The sequence below is a fragment of the Pyrgilauda ruficollis genome, unplaced genomic scaffold (assembly GCF_017590135.1).
Source record: "Pyrgilauda ruficollis isolate IOZ18807 unplaced genomic scaffold, ASM1759013v1 scaffold58, whole genome shotgun sequence".
Classification (NCBI taxonomy): domain Eukaryota; kingdom Metazoa; phylum Chordata; class Aves; order Passeriformes; family Passeridae; genus Pyrgilauda; species Pyrgilauda ruficollis.
Window position 1 is genome coordinate 240,568 of NW_024527488.1, and position 22,756 is coordinate 263,323.

General features: G+C 37.9%; 1 protein-coding gene across 10 annotated transcripts in view; it reads right to left on the reverse strand.

Annotated features, from left to right (window-relative positions):
- PDE5A (phosphodiesterase 5A) overlaps positions 1–22,756 on the reverse strand; it is a 105,720-nt gene that overhangs the window by 9,075 nt on the left and 73,889 nt on the right. For 9 of the 10 annotated variants that reach the window (XM_041482268.1, XM_041482269.1, XM_041482266.1 and 6 more), the window contains 12 exons: positions 21,112–21,183; positions 19,955–20,044; positions 18,623–18,760; positions 18,105–18,172; positions 15,893–16,001; positions 14,096–14,180; positions 11,169–11,344; positions 9,707–9,766; positions 6,386–6,532; positions 4,800–4,925; positions 3,522–3,616; positions 209–296 (listed from right to left, as the gene is read on the reverse strand). In XM_041482268.1, the coding sequence (XP_041338202.1) occupies positions 209–296; positions 3,522–3,616; positions 4,800–4,925; positions 6,386–6,532; positions 9,707–9,766; positions 11,169–11,344; positions 14,096–14,180; positions 15,893–16,001; positions 18,105–18,172; positions 18,623–18,760; positions 19,955–20,044; positions 21,112–21,183 (1,254 nt within the window). The remainder of the gene's footprint in view (positions 1–208; positions 297–3,521; positions 3,617–4,799; positions 4,926–6,385; positions 6,533–9,706; positions 9,767–11,168; positions 11,345–14,095; positions 14,181–15,892; positions 16,002–18,104; positions 18,173–18,622; positions 18,761–19,954; positions 20,045–21,111; positions 21,184–22,756) is intronic. The other variant, XM_041482267.1, reaches the window with a different exon arrangement.

The following is a 22,756-nucleotide window of genomic DNA, read 5'->3' on the forward strand; positions in this document are numbered from 1 at the left end:
AAGGATGTTAGTGAGGCTTCCCTTATCAGGCAGCACTTGGAAGGCTTTGGTGGCAGTCAGCAACAGAGCTGTGATTTCCATGTTGGCTGCATTTACTTTCTTTACCCAAAAAGGAATAAAGAGCACTTAAGAACATATAAGGAGAACAGAAGCTAAAAATAGAAAGTAAAACAGTTTCTTTCAGCGTACACAGGAATGTGGCACTCACTGGACTATTCAGGATCATAAGGCATTGATCAAAATGATGATGCTCCATGATTGAGTGGCAATATAGCTGAGCCAGTGGATGTTCGCTTCTGAGGAGGAAAAAGAGAAATCAAGTTAGACAAACATATTAGTGATCCAAAAATAACTTCCCTTTTAACATCCTCTTTGTAGGAACATAGATAAAAAGATAATGCTGTTCCTTTGTCAGAGCACTGACAGCTCTGGTGTTCTGCCTTCTCTACCTGTAGAGACCAGCTGCGTGCAAGGAGTGACAATGTAATACAAGGTTACATAGTGAAGTTCCTTTATAGAAAGCAAAGGTAACACGAAGAGTTCATTCACAAGCACAGTTTAAGAGACAGTTTTTGTTTCTGCAACACGTTCTTAAATATTCTTAAACCAAATGTTCTTAACCTGTCTGGCATATTTAGTCAGCTCAGCTGCTGAGCTTCTAAGTAATAATGCAAACCTAATAGGAAACCCACTGATATCAATGGAAAAATTCCTGCTGACCTCAGTGCAATATGGGGCTGGGCCCAAAAAGTTGATCATGTAATTTCCTTGTGTTAGTAACTGTATTGATGTTTCATCACCACTATTGTCATGACCAAACTACTGCAACATTGTAACCTACCCTTTGCCCAGGGTAAAATCCAAAAGGCAAACTGCTTAGAGGCTAGCAGTGATGTTGATTGTACTAAAGGCAGTGAAAAATAGCAGGAAACCAATTGTGTAGGTACAGAACTTAAAAATACCTTAGTGCAAAACTTAAAAGTATCTTAGTCTGGAAAAGAGAATTTGCTGTTTGAGTAGCTTTAGTCAAAATGGAGAAATGCCTCTTCTCTTCGGGATTTCCACTTTCTCCCTGTTCCTTGTTGCATAATACAGTTCTTGGTTTTTGCTGCTCTGTCTTAATTTTCAACCCCTGATCCCTCATTGCTCATGTAATCTCTTCAACTAAATCTGGATTTTTTTGGAAGTCTATTTTGCTGATGATCCTGGATCTATTACTCTAATTATAATCTGACCTACAAATGTTTAATCATGTCAGTAGCTCTTTAGCATATAATTCCATGAGATTTCCTATATGGTTAAAGACCATTCACAAGACTTAGTGGCTGCAGGATTGGGTCTCTGTGTGAGTGAGTGCACAGAGGCTCAAATAAAGTTATAAGAGGAGACTCTGGGGATTTAAGAAGCACAAAAATGTGGAGAGAAAGATGGAAAGACAAACAAAAACCCAGAAGGGAAGATTAAAGGATGCAAACCCCTGAGGAATATGGGCTGGCTGCCCAGCACCTCCTCTGAGACCACCATGAAAGGGGCGTAGAGCAAATGTACTCGTGTGTTTCTGTAAGGAAACAAACCACAGGATGGTGCCAGCACATGCTGGGTGAAATTCCCATTGAATGAAGAGGGATGCATATTGTGTGTCCCAGAGTTCATCCTGACTGGAGAGAGAAATATGTGAGAAATCTCTTATGTTATCTTCCCAAGTATTGCTCCAAACTAGAGCTTGCTTAGTACTCACAGACCCTGACTGGGGCTGGAAATAAATTCAGGTCCAACTTCTGTAGTGGCACTTCTGTCAAACCCCCACTCCAGGCCAAAGGGCACTGTGCCTTTCTGAGCACAGGGGTTTGGTTATGCAGCTTTCTGTGCTTCCTACTTTGCATGTGGGGTTGGAGCAAAAAGAAAATACCCCCCCCCCCGCATAACTACCAAAAGGTCTTCAAGCAGTTCCCTTTCTGTAACTTCTGCTGCCAGGACCATTTCAATTTTTGAAACCCTGCTGTTTAAGAAAAGAATCATACACTGAATATCCACCCTCCCTGCTTCAAAGGAAAAAACAAAAGGAATCTGTTCCTAGAAATAACTTTTGTATTTAGGTTTAAAAAAAGAAATCAATGGAACTTTCTATTGAGAAAGGAATTATTAAGCTATAGCCATCTCAGCTTTACAACATGTGTAAATGTTAGATTTTGCTGTCTATGACACTTTCCCAGGACATTTTTGAGAGGAGATGACGCATCTCCAGATGTCTTCCAGGAAATTTATTTTTAAATAAATAAAGCAAAAAATAGCTAACTGGTTCCAGTTGCTGTGAGGCTATAGTTACTGCTGGAATCCTCTATTACCAAGCTAGAAAAAGATCACTCTTCTCATGTTGTGGAGTTTAGTTTCTTTTCTTTACACATCAGTCAGTGTTACTCCAAACACATAAATCTGAAATGCAGTTCTGCTTCAGCTTACTTTTTTTCTGCCTTTCAGTATTTTGAACCTTAAACAAGCTTTTCCTCCCCTACTATCTTACTTTACACATAGCGAGAACAGCAGATCACTTCTTCACAGGTCACTTCAAAACCATTCTCCAGCTCTGCCAGAAGAAGATGCACATTTCTGGGTATCTTTGGCCCATCTCTGGTCAGACCAGGACACACTGCCATATCACAGGAATGACATTAAGCCACACTTTAAATCAACTGAAGACTCATATGTTATTTGAAGTGATACCAAATTCACTCTATTGGGCAGATTTCAAACTACTAATAAATTCTAAAAAACCCAGTACCTTTAGTTAAAAAAATTAAAACATGGGGAAAATTTTAGACTTGTTCTGATATTTCATTTTGATAACTTCAACCAAAATGTTTTGTTTAGTAAAAGTATTTTTTCCATGCTTTAAATATATTTTGCCTTTTTGTATTGTAAAGGTCTTTCTGTGATTCCAGATTGGATCAAAGTTAAAGAGTACAGATAACCCACAATCAATGCAAAAGAACTGTACATTTTTAATGTGATTCTAACTATGTAACTTATTCTAAACTACTTAGAATTCTGGAAAAACGTCACTAAACCAAGAGTAAAACAATCTGAGTTCAAAACACTGGGGAGACACTTCTGTTCCAGAGGGGTGCAGACCTCAGTGCTGTGTTGGCCCGGACAAGAAGGGAACAGCTGGGTTGGGCAGGTAGTGGTCTGAACAGCTGCATGTTTCCTACATGCTGTCCCCTGGACACTGCAGCCTTTTGCTGTCACTTGATGGGAAATCAGGGAGGGCACTTTGGGAGCAGGAAAAAATTGTCCCTGCACAGCAAAGGGTTCACTTAATCTGCCATCAGTCAGAACTGAGGCTGTGCATCTGCATCTTTGGACTCGTGAATGGTTCTGCCTGTTCTTACAATTTCTGCTTTGTGGAAGCCTGCTCCTTTGCAGAGTCCCCCATCAAAACAGTCAGGTTGTATCTAATTTAGCTCTGTGCTTGTGTTTGTTCACTCACTTCTTTTTATTTAACTTCTCTCAGACCCACTTACCTTTGTATGTAAGAGTTGTTCACTCCCCTGTGATCCAGATCATGGCTCAGAGTTGCTATTAGCAAAGCCAGCGTTTCTAAGTCAGTCAGTTTGCTCTGTATGCAAAAAGTAATGCCAGAAGTGAGTTGTGGATTTATTTATTACAACGTGTTTTACATCTACTTTCTGAATAATGAGACCTGCTCTTAGTCAAAAGACAACTCAGTTTGGAAATGATTGATTTTATGTGTCTGCTAGGAAGATACATCTCCCAACGCTTGCTTGCCTTTCCCCTCAAACTAGAAAAAAATTGAGTTATGTTCAATGCTGTTCAAACTCCAGAATCTAGGACATGAGAATCAGCAGGGAGGGAATCCAGTGTAGTTAAGAATAAACAATTTATGGAAATTGCAGTGGAGACTGTCAGGATTCCAAAAATAGCAGGCAAACTATCAGGATCATCAGAGATTGCTCGACCGCACGCAGAGCAAAACTACCATGTCCATTCCAACAGGGAAGGAAGATGGATGTCCTTGCCTTGGTCTTTTTCAGTGCCTTTTGTCATTTTCATTAGTGAGATAAAGTCTGTAGAGAAAGAAATGCCTCTTCCTCATTGGTATGGGGTTTTGGCCTACAAATGTTTAAAAACCATGTTTATTCAGAATGAACAGAAACATTCCATTTCCTACAATAATATAAAACCAAAACCTAAAAACATATTTTGGAAGAATTTAGAATCAGTATTTTTTTTTTTATTTAGAGGATCATCTAGCTGTAGTCAGAACGATTAGGTTGCTTTTTTAAAATTATTAGGTATCTTTTTAAGTGAAAGGTTGAAAATTTGTTCAAAAGCTTTGGAACAAACATTTAAATATTTATTTCTATGTTTTTATGTTCTGTTGTGTATCTAAAGCTGTACTTGGCTCTGCATTTGAACTTAAAAAATTCCTGTTGAAAATTTTAAGGAAACATCCTGAAAATGGGTCAGCCTCTTTTTCTCCACTTTTTTGACTTGCTTGTAGCATAAGTATTAACTTCAAAAAAGGACCTAACCATGTACATGCCTTATTTGAGATATTCCTGTTGGGAACATCCTGATAACCACTTCCAGAGGATTTAACTCAAATAGGGAACTGAAAACCACGGCAGCAGTTTCACAAAGCCCTCATAGCCAGAAGTCTTCAGCAGAAAATTCCACTGGCAATACCATGGAATAATTAACATTTTACTGACATGACAATCAGATCAGAGCTGTGCATCATTAGAGAATTTGTTTTAATAGAGGAACTGGAATTGTACCTGAATTTTCCCAGATTTCAGAGCAGCAAACATGCACTGTGCTGTGTTGAAGGCATGTCTCCAATTGTGATAAGCAACGTTTTTCCGATAGTTTTTCTTCACACTTAAAATCCATCTGCAGAGAACCTTTAAGAAACAGCATTGCATAGATGTGTTTTCATATGAACAGATTTCTAATACATTCAAAACTTTCTTACTCCCACTTGGAAACTCTGAAAAAAAAAGTCCATTTAACTCAATTTCAAGTTCAAATGTAACACACTTGTAACTGTGAACATAGATAAGAACAGGCTTACACCCACTAGTACAGCTCCTAATTGAGTGTGTAACACTTGTGGGTTTGGGATTTTATTGTAAGGCCTAAACGTTAATGTCAGAAGCACTGCTGTTAATTCAGAAACTGATGTATATTAAGATACCTGGGAGAAAAAAAATCCTTGTTTATGATGACATATTTGATAGAGAAAGTTTATTTAGTTATCGAATCCTCTTAAGACCAGTTTTGAAAATGAACAGTCAGCTTTTCTCTCCTATCAGCTTGTTAAAACCCAAGCAGAATTGGACTTTGGAAAGCAAATAAGTATGACGGAAAGATTACTACATTGCAGGGCAGTTTATTTTTTATGCAGGAGGAAAGCATGCCCTGGATGTTTTACTTAACTGTATTAGAAATTGTGGGTTATAAAATTTTATATATATATATATACACACACACTTTTTTCCTACCTTTTTTTTTGTAAGGAAGTGACAGGTATGAAGGTCAAGTAGTAATTGGATATTGGAACATATTCCTTAAGGTTGTTCACCTTACTACAGAGGTGAAGCTAAGTACTAGGATATTCAAGAGATCAGATTAGGTAATACAGCACTTTTGGCACTTGGACACTACTAATCTAAACTGGCCTATAAAGTGCTGATCTAGACAATAAATACATGCTTTCTTTAACTAATGTGTTTGCCTATGAAACCCTACAAATCAATCTCACATTTTGATACAAGTTTTGATGGTTTTGTTGAAAAGGTTATAAAGCAAAAATAAGGTATTTAAAAATGAAGGTTTCTACAAATAGATGTTGTGTTCACTGAGTGGAAGAGGCTGAAGAGAATTTCTATTTACCTGTCTTGATCACTTCTGACAGATGTATTGGTAAAAACCTTCAGGGAAATTCCCACAGCCCATCATAATTATCATCTGCTTCAGTCTTTACTGTCTCCACAACCACAAAGTTCCTCCTAATCTCTAATTTATTATTTTGTAGGGAAAGACTAAGATGATTACTACCTCATATGGACATAGTGAACAATGTTATTCTCCTCTTTGTAGGAGTTTTTCACCTCCTGAGTTGTTATCCTCTCCCTCCTCAGTATTCTGTTTTCCAGTCCATTAATCATAGACTGTAAAATTATTAATCCTCCAGTAGAACGAAACTGAGGACAGACCCCAATTCTTCATATCGCTTCCTAGTTTGTTAATTACTCCTTAATACAGATGTCCAATTCTGTTTACTGTGAGATCATCTCACTGCTCTGAATTCTTAATAATTAAACGTCTCTTTCTGTGGGGCAGTATTTGGCAGCAACCATACCTCGTGTTTCATTTGGAAATTTTGCACCAGGTTGAGGTCTGTGAACATTCGAATTGTGCACAGTGTTGTTTCAAAGTCTGACAGCTCAAAGTCACTGAAGTAGAAGTCAGTCAGGTTGAGAGTTTGTGCAGATGGCACTACAGCAGCCTGGAGAAGAATGAGAGAGCACAGCTTAGCACTAGGGCAGAGAGAGCAGAACAAATACCTGCTTTTTCAACAGACTAAAAAGAGACATTCAATTTTACCTTCATGTGATACTGAAAACTGATGATTGCTTCTCATTTACTTCCCCATACCTCTCTTGTTTAACACTACCTTATTACCTCGGATTTAGCAAGCACTTTTCCATAGACAAGAGAACAAGGGTAGAATTACCTGGTCAGTCTGGTTATCTAAATCACCCAAGGCAAATTGTTACCAAAAGTATTGATGAAACTGGGAGAAGGAGAAAATAAGGCAGTAGAGTTATGCGTTTGTTTTTATGGATATGCAGGGAGCAAAATCCGTAACTGTTGGCATTTTTCTAAAAACGGTGAGAAAAGATGTCAGTAAAACAGATTTGCTAACAGAATCCACATTCAGCATGATGGAAGTCAGAGCATGTCTACAGGCAGAGCTTTCTTGGGGCTAGAAACCTGAAAAATTAGAGTTCACCTGTGATCACTGGTGAATATACAACCATAAACCTTCAATGTGAAATTTGAAATTACAAGGTACACAATACACCCCCCCATCCTATATGTTTTTAAATCTGAGTTTCTAATTGTCAGTAATATCTCCATATATTACATCCCCTTTCTAGTTATAAAATACTGAGTATTTATATTGGTTGCCCTTCAAAATACCAGTGTTGAGGTTATGCTAAGTTTTATATTAACTCACATACTAACAAAATAAATGCTAAGTCTTATACTATAGAACAAAATTTAGTATAATTTTCTGCAGTAGAATAAAAGGTGGGGTTCTCAGTGCTACTGCTTTAGAGCTGTTTCACTTCAATATGAGTGTGGTCCAGAGAAAATCAGGTAAATCTGAAATGGTGAAGGAAATAAACCTTTGTGTTTATCTTCCTCTTTGTAATTCTAGGGGAAAACATTTCTCCAGTGTAGGCAGCTGTGTCCCAGAAGGCTGAGGAACTGAAAAGGAAGCATTTGTCATCATCTACAACATTAGTACATGTAACATGCAAATCCATAGAATTATGGCTGCCAGCCTGTGTTCCATATCAGTTCACTGTCCTCTCTTGTGTGTCAGAATCAGGAAGTCACAGAAGATTGTGAAAAAGAGTATTGACATAGGGGGAAAATGCACCCTTCTTGCACATTTCTTCTGCCAGTAATTTTGTGTCCCTGGCTGGATTCATGGGGGATTTCAGCTGTGAACACATGAAAGGCTTGCATGTTCGGTGGTAAATAATGCAACTGTTCAGCAAAGCCACTGACATAATTTTGAAAAACTGCAACTGCAGGCTGGGATTTCACAGTGAAAGGGGCTGCAAGGACACAGAACGAGCTCAAAAGAACACCTCACGCCTCACTTCATTCATAATTTATCTTTCCCTACGAAAGGGGCTGCAAAGGACACAGAATGAGCTCAAAAGAACACCTCACGCCTCACTTCATTCATTTATCTTTCCCTTCCTTGATCTCCTACCTTTTACAGCCACAACAGTAAGTTTCATTTCAGCTGAAATATAAAACCCCTGCACTCTATAGCTGTTTATGATGTTGTTTAACCAGATTAGCTATTTCCTTTTTCACTTAATGAAGCCACTAGCACCTTCTGCCTCCTATTTTACAGCACAAAAGTTCATCAGCTATTTTAATTTCAATTTATTGAGCTATGGTTTCTGTAAATACATCGGCAGCAAAAAGGTGGTTCTGGAAAACACGGGACCACTGTGTGGCAACTATAAAGAGTTTTGCTTTCTTTCATCTGCTTTGGATGATAAAACACAGGTTGTAGACAGTTCACAGGCTCAAAGGAGGTGACTGATGTAATAGGACAGTTCTGTAGCATTTGGAAGTGATGATTAAAGTAAAAAAAATTTGACTGCAGCCTATTCCATAAGGCAGATAATAGACTAGAATAGTGCCAGTTGGAAGAGCCCTACAATCATCTTCTAGTCCAACTGCCTGATAAGTATCTATTTTCAAATTATTTAGAAGCAAAAGGTATATCCAGAAAAAAAATTCCAACTGTTTTGGCCATATTTATATGACAATATGAGTGCAAAAAATAAAAACTAAAATTAAAATTTTATGAGTGCAAGTAAAAGGCCTGTGCTTGCACTCTGGTATCACCTTAGAGAGTGGTGGCTGACACAGGCCAGGACTGTGCTAGGAAGCTGTGGACAGTTAAGACGTGCCAGAGGACACTGGCCCAGTTCTAGGTTTGCTGTGGCACTGTTTTATTGAGCAGTAATGATGGAACCACAAAGATTTCATCACAAGCCCTGAGGAGAAACCTTAGGAGAAGAATTGCACTCTGGTTTTGTCATGGCTCTTTACTGATGAGCAGCAGTGTGGTAGGACTGAGGTTCAAAATTCCAAGTGACACCATTCTAAAAAATATCCTTTTTCCCACACCTTGTTGTGTCGCTTGGCCAGACCAGTCCCATTCTACCCAGCTCATAGTCCCTATGCCTTCCTTCCTCTCCATCCCTCCTGTTTGTTTTTGTGCAGCAGGGGTGATGCTATTTCCTTGGAATAGCTGCTGAAGGCTTGCAGAAACTAAGCACATGCTGTGCTTTGAAATGCACTTGAAATCCTAGCTGTAGTTATTCCTTAGGCAGTGGCTTCTAAACACAGAATTAAACATGAGCAGAACAGGACACTGCACAGAAAAGCAACTATAAAAAAATTTAAATCATTGCATTAAAAATTCAATACAGAATTTATATGTAAGGCCAAAAAGCTGCAGCCATACTTGGGATGTTTGAAAGGTACCAAAGCAGTAAGATATACAGCATTCAGACTTAGCTGCAGAATGGAGAGTTCTCAAGTTTTGCTTCTGGAATACTTAATCATTATGAGTGTGATACTGACATTGCACCAGTGACTGTCAAACTCCTGAGAAAAATCAGTCAGCACAGGTCTGGGTCTCACAGTGCTCTGGCAGGTTTTGTCTCTCATTGTAGACATTGTAATCTTTCCCTTTTATGTGGTTCAGCTCAGAAACCCATCAGTATGATATCCACTGTCATTTTTATTTCTGGAACATATGCTTCTGCCCCTTTAGGGATGACATCTGTGTACAGGACTGCTATGGGTTTTTCTACTAAAGCACTATTTCTAAAGTAATAGTAAAAAATTCAATTACCACTGTTACCTGCAGCTCCCTCGTTTCCTCCTCAGCAGCAGAAGCATGGTATGAGAGAACCTGTGGGAAGAAAAGCGCAGCCCTTAGTACAAACAAAAGAGCCATGTGATAACAAGGTACCTTTCCTAGAGCAGATTTTTCAGCATTCTACTGCATTTGCTGATGAAATCTTCTGTTCATGCAGGGCCCAAGCCAGTTTTAGGGGAGCTCTCTGAATGCATATGAGGAGATATCTGCATCTTCTACAAATCTTCCACAGCACAGAATCTTCTTGAGATAATTAGGCCAAGAAAACATAAATAGCTTCTATGAAAGAGCAAAGAACTCTGATTTTTCTCTTTGGAAAGTTTTCATGGCCCAATTTCAAAGACAAATAATACAAGAAACAGCTCTTATTATGAGCCTGACATTATAGCCATAGTAATTCTTTCAAGAGTTTATTCAGACATGAAAGAAAGCTTTACCCTAACTGAAACTTGGCACACAAGTATGAAAGACAATGCATCCATTTTAAATTAAAAAAATAAGCTCAGATTTTTAACTATTGAGAACATATGACATGAAAATGTTACAGAGTTTTATTTTTTTTTTGTAAAAAACCCATTTAATACACTAACCTATAATCTGGCTAGGACTTCCTATAGTATCTATAAAGGGCTATAGTAGGAGACAGAACTGCTAATTCACCATATAAGCAAATGATTTGGACAATAGTTTTACCAGCTTTTTATTTAACATGACCTAATACAGGTTCATTTGAGAACTGTAATGTTTCTCTTAGAGGCCACAGGACACATAATCCCATTTTAGGAGCTCTGCAAACACTCTGTTTACATAATGGATGTTAGGAGATCCAAAGTCTACACATTCTTCACTTTCAGCTTCAAGTTATCACCCGTGAGTAATTCAGTTTCTCAGACTAAAGCCCTCTTCAGCTGTGAAGCTTAACAGGAACCAGTTCAAAGGCTGATGGTGACCAGATGATGTTCATCTTCATATGGTTTGATGGAGTCTGAGGAAATTGCTGAGAACCTACAATAATGCTGCTGTTACTCCTCACACTGGTTTGTCTGAAGGACTGAGCCAAAATCATCACAAAAACCCTCAGACAAGAAGAGGAAGCCCCTTAATCTGCCAAACCATTTCCCCCTTCCTACGCAACAGAATGCACCCACTGTGCTGCCGGCATGCAGCCTCATGGAGAGGAAGAGATGCCTCCAGCTCCCCACTAAATCTCAGGAGTAAAGTTAGGACACAATACCAAATTAAAGAGTCTGCTGGCAGAGTCAGAAACAAGCAGAAAATTCCTGAGCAGCTCAACAGTCCAAATGCTGCTCTCCTGAGGGATAACAATCTCTGAGTGTCCCTGTGAGTAGCTGCACTTACATGCAGAACAGAGAGGGTCTGGGGAACATTAGGATCTGTTTGGGACTAATTAAGGACCACCTAGATTTGGGCTCACCTCTAGTGTCACCATCTGTTTGGCCATGGCTCTTTCTACAGCCTCGTACATCTGTGTGTTCTGGATCCCCAGGCCACAAAAGATGACAAATGCTTCCAGGAACTCCTCATCATTTCTGTTGAAAGCCTTGATTTTCCCTGAGTTTTCTTCCATCTTATTCACAAGCTGGCAAACCCCTATGTCAGGACACAGAAACAAAAGGAAGTAATACAAAGAACATATCACCATCAGCAATTAAGTTTAGGACAGATAAGCCTACAATATAAACCACCAACACATAGGAATGCTTAGGATTTTGCTTTTTTTTTTTCCCCTCCAAGGGTAGTTTCAATGTATTATAAAATAAACGTTAAAATATTATATATATGTTGTAAATTCAAAAGTATTTATTAGCATTTGTACACCAAAAATGTAGGCTTTAGAGACTTGATTGTCCTGTGAAATTGTAGGGTCGTTTTCTTGCTAACTTTTATTATTAATACTATTCTAGATTGATTTAATCCCTAAAGACAATTTGTCCTTTGGAGGCTAATTAAATTTTTGCAACCATGCCAAAAGAACATTTATCAAAGTCAGAACAGTGGTACACAGAGTTTTCACTTCCTCATTTGAGCCAGTACTAGGATTTTTTTTTCAAGTAAATGAGCTAAACAGGGAATACCCAAGTTGAGGTTCAAAGCTGAAGTACACTTGGCCATTTTTTTGATGATGCTGTTGAATTACAGCCTCTTGCACACACTACTGAACTCCTTGAGAAGCATCTGACTGAATTCAGCTTAGGTTCAAACATGCTGATATTTACATTTGTTAATTTTCTGTTAAGAATTTTAGGCCTTTCTGCATACAATGTCATTGAAGAAGTCTGACAGGTAACTCCTACCACACCTTGCTGCAGTTTAAATCCCTGACACTGCTGTGAGCAGGGGGAAATTCAGAAATACACCTGCCCTTAGTTTTACCTGCTAAGATCAGAATACTAATTAAAGCAGCTGAATTACAGGAATATGTTGTCTTTGGTGATGAAGGCTGTCTTAATGGAGTCCAAATGTTTTCTCACTCCCATGAGCATAAAAGCTGCATTTTCCTGGACAAGTGCCAAGATAGTCCAGCTGCAAATTAAAAATTCTGAAAAAAGTTACCACGTGTGCATCTTCCCTATTACAGCTGATAATAAAACTAAGGAAAAAAATACAGCACACACAAACTGTGGTTGTAGAAGAATGTTGGCCTCGCAAGTTTTGATGTCTAGTGACAATGCAACATTGTTCTGTTTCCAAATTGTATTCTGTTTGGAGAACTTTGTATCAGAGTCTCCTCTAAAGAGACCAAGACCATTATAGCTGTAACCATAAGTGTAATGGCAGGGATGGGGGTATCTGAATATGGCAAACAGAATTCTGAACCTTTATGGAATGAGATGGAAAGGAATGGATCAATGAATCACATAATCCTGTTAGAAAAGGATTCACTCAAATAAGGAACAATATTAACTTGCCCTGGGAAAAAAGAAGCTGACTTACAAAACTCTTCAGGAAAATCCCATGAAACTGACCTTCAGATTTCTGTTTAGTACAGCTTATGACATTATAATTATTTCCATAGCAACTGTGATGTAATGAACACAAGATTAAGACCCAACAGTGAATATGCCACAAAAGTAAATTAATTCTTAAAAGACACAGTATTTGCACATAAATGTCTCTTAAAAAAATAGAGAACTGCAGCAAATATACTGTGTACTACTTAAAACTCTAACCTCTTTCAAAAGCTTCCCCAAAGCTCTGAGAGGTCCATTGATTACAAATTAAGGAACTCCAAAGCCTTTCCTTGGGACAGAATTATAAAATCACAGCAAGATTCTGTAAAGCTTTTACCACATACCTGAGAAATGCATAAGTCAGGAGAAAAAAGTTCTTTTCATCTTTCTTGCTAGTAAGATTTGCTCGGGTTTCATGTGGACAGTTTTTCTCACCCCCATCCCACTTCCCAAATTCTGGTTTGGGGTATCCTAATCTTAAAAATAATTTTAAAGAGAAACCAGACTTATAATAATAGTCGTAGGTGCTATGTAGTATTGTAAAGGAACTTCTGGGTACTATCCCAAAGACAATTTCTTGACCTCACCCTATTAAATAATTGAACATGAGGCAGCTGTGAAGCCATAAAATACTTCAAAGAACATTTCCCAGTGAGAATGACTCAGATTTGAAAAGCCCACCTAAATGGGTGGCCTGATTGAAACTTTCAGTTTGAACTTCAATAGGAAATCTCAAGAGAAAAAAAAACCCACAGATGCAACTGTTTTATCAATAGCTTGCAGCATGGTGAAATATCCCTAATTAAACCTCCACAGTTCATTTTGGTCTTCTAGGGTTTGTTGCAATATTTAAATAAAGTAATAAAAGAACTCATGAAAGAAGCTAATAGCAAAAGAAATTTCAGAGCACTCCATTAGATAAAGATGAGGTTTCTCTTTCTGCCTCAGATGTTAGAAAACTAAATCTGTCTTCAAAAAAGGGACATCATATTTACCCTATAAATTGGGCCATGCAATTTTGCTATCATTCTCAAAAAATATTTTAAGATCATTAAAAAGTCATTCTTGGAACTCTTAATATTTACTTGCCAAATTTTTTAAAGCTGATGAAATTGGATCCATTCTCCTATCTAAGGATCACTATATTTTATTTTCTGTTTGCTTGTGGGGCTTACTGATGCCAGGAACAAAGGCTGACATTCTCTACTCTTTGGCAGCTTATTAGGTGAGCAATTTATATTCAAGGTTCTAGTAGACTTATTAGACGAGAACATAATAATTAAGGATCTTCTCTCCTGAAGTCTTGAGTCTGCATGGTGCTGTGATTTTACTGTGGAGCACATAAATTTATCTATGAAACGTACAGCATTATTTTTGTTAAGATACCTACCTATCACTTTATTCTTTTTCCCATTTTTTATTGGTGTACACAGCAAACTCTTTATGTTCCGACTTACATGTTCTGCATTGTCATTCTGTTAAACAAAGAGAAAAATACAGTTACAATTTTAAAGGCTGTTTTTCAGGTGGCTGAAGTGAAAAGCTGTAGAGCTGGGCTCTACAACTACTCTTGGCTTATATCTTCCTTCAAAAAGCAACCAGGTAATCAATGAATTTGCCCACAAACAGCAGGCAGGAAAAGTACTACAGCTGGGTCAGCATTCTGCACTCTTCCCAGGACTTGCAGCATGTCCCATGCTCCAACAGAAGGAAATTAATTTATTGGGGGAGTGGAAGGATGGAACAGAGATAATGCCTCCATTTCAAACACCTGGAGAGAAAAGGCCACAGCTCTGCTCTGACTGCCCCAGGAATAATGAGACAGTTGTTGAGAAGTACATTTGGTCTAACCCCTACTTCTGTTGGTGTGTGTGGCACCAACAGAAATGGGCACATGCTAATATTTCTGATCAAAAGGTTATCTTTTTTTTCTGTATTGTTGCTTTGTGCTGTGCTGCTGTGCAAGGACTATAGAGAGTATCTTGGCAGGATTTTTGTGAGGTGAGTAAGTGTGCTGTTGAAATGTCCTCCAAAGAAAGAGGCAAACCAAGGTTTCTAGGGCACTGGCAACACCTGGGATTTCCCTCATGTCAGAATGCATCAGCTTTCAAAACATTTATCCTACTGCCCTGCTCCTGCAGTAGTGCAAGTGCTGTCTTCTGTGTTGCTGAAAAACATTTCCAGATTCCTTCTAAAAGCACAATTGCTTTCTTTTTATGGGTTTCTTTTACATACATAAGGTGAATTCCAGGAAAAAAGAAAAGAATCAAAATAACTCTAACCCTACTGGACAGCCTGTTTCCAACAAACAGTTGTTTGGATGATTCTCAAGGTATTAATTTATTTTTAAATGTCTTCAAAATCATCACCTCTTTATTAATCTATAAACTATATCCCTTGGATTCTGTCTGTATTTCCAGTCCTGGTGTTAACACAGGGTTAGTCTGAGAACTCAATTCCTGTGTTGCTCAATCCATCACAGAAACCCATTTCAGAACATCCAAGAAACCTTGCACAGGAAAAGAAAGGGAGACAACCCAGCTCCCCGCCATGAGCCTGCCCCTTCTTTCCAGTTACTGGAACAATCACACTGAGCACTGTCTTTTCTGATCATTTTGTTGTGCATCTCAGAACAAATTTTGGTAAAAAGCCATCTGCTGGACCATAGTAGCTCCTCTTCCTCTCATTACCCCCTTGCTTACAGGCTTAACCATAATAGTAAGAGCAGACATCTTTCTAATTTCTGCATTGAAAATATGGGAAAATACATAATTAAAAGTTTGCTTTTTGCTGATGATGACCATGAAGGAAACCTGACTGGAACCTGAGCCTTGCCAAGTCACCTTCCCTCCTCACTCTCCAGTATCCCTGTGCTCAGTCATCCACTGCATCATCAGCTCACACTTAAGGAAGTGTTGGGCAAAAGCTCCCAAAGAAAAGTGAACTTGATCCATCTCCACTGCAGCAAAGAACTTTCATCTATAACATTAATCTGTGCCAGAACAAGAAGGGAAAGGAAAGGATAAAAGGGAAGGAACTTCTGAGAGCCTCCCAACACTCATGGTGTGTTTGCACCATTTTAACTGGGGCCTCCTTGACAGAAATAAGGGGAAAGCAAAAAAGGTTTAAAAGTTAAAGAAAAACCTTTTCCATTTCTGAATTTCAGGCCTAAGCTTATTTTACTTACTGTCCATGGAAATCTTCTGTCTTTGCAGACATCTGGGATGTTGAGTGGCTCCATCGTATTCTTGACATACTGAGCATACATGTAATTGATTTTATTTGTGTCATAGTCCCTGAAGGATACAACAGTATTATTATTATTATTTTTATTATGTGCTTTGCATAAAAGTGAGTAATTTCCTTATGCCAAGCAGGGAATAGGAATATCTTTCCCACATGAGAGAAGGATATATAGATACAACCAAAAGATCTATAATGGAGTTGAGTTCAAATCCTGTACCCTAATCCAGCTGTCATCACAAAATGCAGCATGTATTGGTGCATGCTTTCCACCATTTCTTTAATGTTCAACAACATTAACACTGAACACCAAACTGAAGAAATAAACAATTCCCTACAGTTTACACAGATGAAGGATAAAGAATGAACATCTGGGTTTATACAGAAATAAACAGAACTATTTGAAAACAAACTGCATTCACAAATCTGGTATGCCTGAAAAACCAATACTGGATGAAATTCACATATTAGTTCAAGAGAGTGCAGTAGGTATCACTTGTGAATTTTCTGCTGCTAAGTTAATTTCAAGTTCTAAAAGTAAAGAGACAATCAGTCACATGGAGGTTTTGTTACTGAAATAGAACAGTCTATTCCAAATCAGGACATAAAGTATCTTTACAGAATCAATAATCTTCACTTTTTTAGCCACAATTTATTTAAGGTATTTTAATTCTCTTAGACCCTTTGCCTTCCTTGGAGGAGGACATATATCCCACTTATAAACCTATTTCCATCAAGCTCCTGTAGTGTGTCCCTCCAACATTAGACTTGACTTTCATTACCCTCCTGGTGTGAGGATGTTCCAGGGCTGGAGAAGAGGAATTATTCTTTTGTTATTTCACACATACAAGGCAATGCCCCACAATTCTGAAAAGCAGTCTGATTTGGGGCTTGATTCAGTGTCCTTGATTGCATAACAAGCCTGAAATGTTATATTAATATAAAGTGATACTTCCCATCTAATTCATGTCTTTATATTTCTGCTCTTGCCTGAAATTGTGCCCTTCAAGCATAGCAGAAGTTGTAACTGCAATGGTTGACTCACAGTGCAGTCCTAGGCATTTACTTGTGCTATCTCATGAACAAGAGTCTGATAGGCAACTAAGCCTCCAAGATTCCTCTTCCCTATCAGGTATGAGAAATAAGTTCCTGGCAGCCCATGCAAGCAGTAAATAACATTTTAAGTCCATTAACTAGTCACCATAAAAGGGATAGTGAGGAGGAAGGCTCCCTTCTTATAGAGAAGAAAAGGACTAAAGAGGAATTTTCTTTTTCGCCTGTGATCTCACCAGGCTGTTATACCTCTGTACTTTCTGGTTGAACACTGTCAAACTCTAACACAGCTCAACAGCTTTTAGTTGCTCAAGTCACACACTTTGGACATCATTCTCTAATATGGGGAATTAAGCTTAATATGATAAATATTTACTGCAAAACAACATCAAAGGGGCTCAAAATCTGTTTCCTCGCTGCACAAAACATCTGTAGTAGAGTATTTTATATACAACTGTGTCTCTTTCTGACAGTATTTGAAACAACTGTTTTTGATGACAAAGACAGGAATTTTCAAACTTCAATAGAGAGATTCAGGCTAACTTTGGGAATTATTTTATCTTTATTTAATTCTGCTCTTTATCTCTTTTTTTCCTCCCAGTTGAACTCCTTAGTGGTTTCCCAAAGATGAGTGAGAGTCAGAACTTTAGGACTCCAGTCTTGATTTAGTCAGACATATTCTTTGAGTCATCTTCCTTATCTAGGAGTTGAGGATAGCTATTAAAATAATTGATTAAAAGCATTATTTTGGTTATTATCTACTAATTTGCATATGTCTCCTTTATAACATCCACACAGACTTCTTTGAAATCAGTTTTAGAGCATCTCCTTTGTGCATTTCCATAGCTTAGCCTTGAAATACAAATATATCCTGAGACTGGCAAAGTGGATCAATCAAGGACTACTCTGCTCTGCTCAGTGGGACCTTTTTAAGGCAAGAGAGTTGGTCTATGCCTACTTCAGGGGAAAAGCTTCTCTATAAAAATAGGAGTAATACATGGGATCCAGCAGAAATAAGTCTGTTATTATGAAAAGAATATTAAAAGCATAAGTTACTTCAGAATTCTCCTAGGATGAACACAAGCCAGAATTAATTGGTTTACCTCTTCAGATTTTCAGCTGAATCCTCTAATTCCTCAGATTCCATGTGAAAGACACTAGAAAATGTATCCTGGAATATCAAGAAGATGCTTGAATACACAGGTGTATGAGGTTGTCATTATTTAGAACAGTATTACTCATTAAAACCTTGTTGCAGTTATCAAGGCCTATTCTGTGCTACAGACAAGTGTAAAATTTAGCTTCATTCCACATCTGTCATCAAGCACACTGGATCCTACCATAAGAGTATCTTTTGATACAACTTTTAGTATCACTGAAGTGTCTTGATCTACTCATGACCCAGAGAAGAAATAAAGCTGTGCCAAATTTCTATGTCAGAACAGAAATTCTGTAATTACACAAAGGCCAGAACCTCTCATGTCAACACCCAACCTGAGCCAATGCCATGAAAGAAAAGATAGAAAATGAAATGACAACAGAATGTATGAGAATGGAGGGAAGCCAACCCCACTCCCAGAGAATAAACACTTCTGCCTTCAGACAGAATAAACATACTCACTGGACAATCTTCATCCACTATGAAGATGGTACACCTCTGCACCTGCATAAAGGATATTATAGTGGCTGCTATCTTCTTCAGGATCACCTCCAAAGACTGCTGCTCTTCAAAAATCAGGCTGGCAAGGTCAAGCAGCACCTGAAGAAAAGGTCATTTGCGAGGGTTTGACTAATTGTGATTTATGCAATAATTTTTGTTACTGATGTCTTTGAGTCTTCTCCTCTCCCTTGAATCAGGGAAGCCAATGTTTATGTCTGTGACCAGAAGTAAGTTTTGGCTTTCACAGATTGCAAGGTAACAGTCAGTATTAGCCAGTTTTTATGGAAGAATTAAATAGCACAATAAGCTGATGTTTTCATTCAGTCAGAGAAGCAGAATAGATTTAGGCATTAATAGGTCAAATGAAACCATTTCAAAATTAAATCCAGAAAACACAGTTACTGTCCTTCGGAAACCTGTTTTCCTATGGCTCATGTGTGCATTTTCAAACCAGTGATATTTACATTTTCTAAGACTTCTGAACACAGTTGTTCTTGGTTGTAATTCTACAGACCCTAATTAACTCATTTGGTGAAAACACCATTTAGATACAGTTTGCTGTATTTCAAAACTGCTGTTGAAAGACTTAGCTGCTCATATTTTTTTTCTCACAAGAAACATGAAGGCATTTAATAAACCATCCAAATTTGTACCAATTTACAAACACTGATAGTCAGTTGGAAATTCAGACCTACCAGGAAAATTTTAAAAGAACTGCTGTCTAGTCTTTTCTCTGAAACATTATCTCATTATATAGGGCAAGCATATTCACCCATAAAGGCCGTGGCACCAATAACCCATCAAAACCAAGCTGGCAGCAAAGCAGAGCTATAGCAATCAGAAGGAAATTCAGTTTTCCATTTGATCATTACTGAAAATATGCTTAGTGACTGTTATACTAGTAACAGCCTAAAGGAACAGTCTGTATGCCCTCTGCTATTCCACAGGGATATTCCTGCCTGTAATTTCTGGAGTCTGACACCTCTGATTGTTTAATACATATGGTGAGCCACAGGATAATTGCAGGCAATATCAAGTACATTAACATGGAATGAATTTTCTGACATATGGCTCTACCTGCTTTCCCTAGACAGGCCATTTCTCACAACCCAGGCCGCAATGCACCCAGCCTCTTCCACTCATGAGAGCTTTATCAGAGCCACACAGCATTCAGTCACAGGGATTAAAAGCAGCCAAGGAATAACTATCACATCAGAAACAGGAAGAGGAGGTGCTGATTACATGCAAACCCTCCTGATTTCTATATCCCTGGGACAAACCTTTTGGCCATACCTGATTGCGCCTGTTCTCGAGCAGAGAAGTCTCGTACAACTGAGCGTTGTGAAGAACAATTCCACAAAATGCCAAATATGCTGCAAAATCCTGGAGACAAATGAACATCGACATCTCACTGAGATAATGTCCCACAGCATCTGAATTTTATTCAAAGATAAGCTACTGCAACATTTTGTTTTCACTCTGAAGTATTAATTGATATTTTTGTTGGTTTTGGCAACAACACATTCAGGATCTGGGTTTTTTTCAGCTACTCCTAATTTCTTATTTCCTCAAGAATCTCTTCTCCTTTTATTTAGCTAAAATCCAAAGATAATTATCTTGGTATAAGTAGGGTTCATTGGAAAAGCAGCTTCAAGGAAAAAATAATTATGCAGCAATGCATATTTCAGCTAGAAAAACTGACCACAAACAACCAGCCTCTCTGAGGGAATTGAGTCTCTTGGGAACTGAAAATAAAGATTTGCTAACATAGCAAACCCACAGCTAACATAGCAAAACCTCAGTTTTTTCCTCATTCAGGATGGGATTAATTCCGATATCCTACAAATATTCAGTGTGCATTTTATTTTAAAGGGAAAGTTTTCAAAGAGAAAGGATGAACTCTGATTCTTTTATTGCTGATTGTTAAGAGAACTTCTTCAGCCTGAGCATAGCCTGGGTTTTTCCCCACCAGTCTGAATATGAAGTCTGGAAATTTTTGGAAAGTAACTGCACTGGGAGAATTAGGAATCCATTATGTTGTCTGCTCTCCTGATTCTCTCATATATTCATAATTTATCTGAAGCCTTTTCTTTTCCTGAAAATTCTATACTGAGAAGTGACATGGTATTTAAAAGAGAATCACTCCACAAATTTCATTATTCAAATTGTGTTTGTTGGGCTTGCCAGGAGAGTTAAAACCAAGTAACTAAAAATTAAGTCCACTGAAATTTATGCAAGTGTTTTACAATGCATTCCAGTAGAGTAAGCCGATTTTTCAGAGATATGTGACATGATGATCCAGAAATTAAATTACTTCACATCGACGTTTTTCATGGCCTCATAAAGAAAAAAATGTGCAGTATTCCTAGGAATGTTTCTGAGCAGCCGGAAAATTAAAAATACATCCATCCCCCTTCCCCTATAAAAAACAGAGGAGACAGCTTTTATACCTTTTCATCTTGTTCAGTGAAAGTGCCACCAATTCCAGATTTCTTGTTGATTGCTTGAGCCACACCAACAACCTAGTGTATTCAAAATGGAGAAATCAGCTAATTTTTAGGGATATGTCACTGGATTCCATTTCTAGGCATATTTATATAAGATAAGAAATTATCATTACAGGTATCCACTTGGTTCACTGTTAAATCAAGTTGTTAGAATAATAAATGTTTCTCTCTCATGCAGAAACATTTCCACGATTTGAAGACCTTAGCCTTTCTCTAATATAATTCTGTGTTTCCATTCCTTTTGAGACCAAGTATCATAAATCTGACAAAGTATAATGCAAAGCTTTTAGATATTTTCAGATTTTTTAGCATGAGTACAACAACTGATAGAAAAAGCTGCAAAGAACTTCCTTTGTTTGAAGTGTAATTAGTGTAAAACCAATGCAAAATGCTAATGATCGGGGGTTTTTTTCATCTTCCTTTTTTAGGACAAACACTATCAGAGGAAAACTGTGTAGTGAGCATGTTTAACAAGTTGTATTTAACCATGTAACTTGACAACATTGTAAAGTTGTAACTGCTAAACTGATGGAAGACATGTGGGTTTATTTTTGTAATGGAAAAGAAGACAATTTACTATCTCTCAGCCCAGCATTCCCAAAATACTGATGCTGTAAGTAAGGCCATTGTTCTTTAACATGAATCACTGCCAACTGTGGGCTCAAAAATGTCTGTCCGAAATAAAGCTCAACTGTCAGCTCCATTCCATACAATCCCATTTTTCCCACAGTCAACCTCTTACTTCAGTGAGGAATATTTCTCATCCAGTGGACTTCCTTTCCGTAATAACAGTGTACCACCAGCCTGTATGCTCTTCTTTGAATCAAAGTTATTATGCTTTCATGTTCACCTACATGTGCAGAGGTTAATGCTTAGATCTCTTCTCATGCCACTGTCTCTCCTGGGTGCTGATTTTATTTTTTTTTTTCCAGTTTTGATCCAGCATGAGCGAAGACAACTTTAACAAGGCCAGAGGCTTTTCACCGAAAAGGTGAGTACTTTCATGTTGGTTGTTTAAATACATCTCCTCCATGAAAGGAAAGTCTGCAGTTCTTAAAAAAAAAAAGCTACAAGAAACCAGTAAAAGGACCATATTAATACAGGAAAAAAAAAAAAAAGGCTATTTAGGCTCCTTTCATCAGCATTCCAGGTTTCAGATACATTAACAAAGGCAGGCGTTCCAAGAGCCAGTTTTAGATCTTTGACAAGGTCTTTCAATAAAGGATTTTAACTGAAGGGGGAGGATGTAATGAGAAGAATAAACCCGCTAAAAATTCATGTTGACTTGATTACAATGAAAATTTTGTGCATATGCAAACCTTTCTCTTTTTAGTTGCTGTTTCAGTGGCATTCTAAGCTTCCAGACAGCTGTTTTGTGCCCATTTCTTTTTCATACAAAACAAACAATTTTAAAAATTAAACTGTCCCAAATTCTGGCTTCATTTATGTCAGTTAAAATTTCAGCGCACTTTTCAGAATTCATAGAATATGGTGCAGAGACAGTAATGAGAAAAACTTCAGAGGGGCATTTTTTAGCCATTGGAGTCTTGCCTGCAACCAGGTAATTAGGAGAAGATGTGGGAAATTC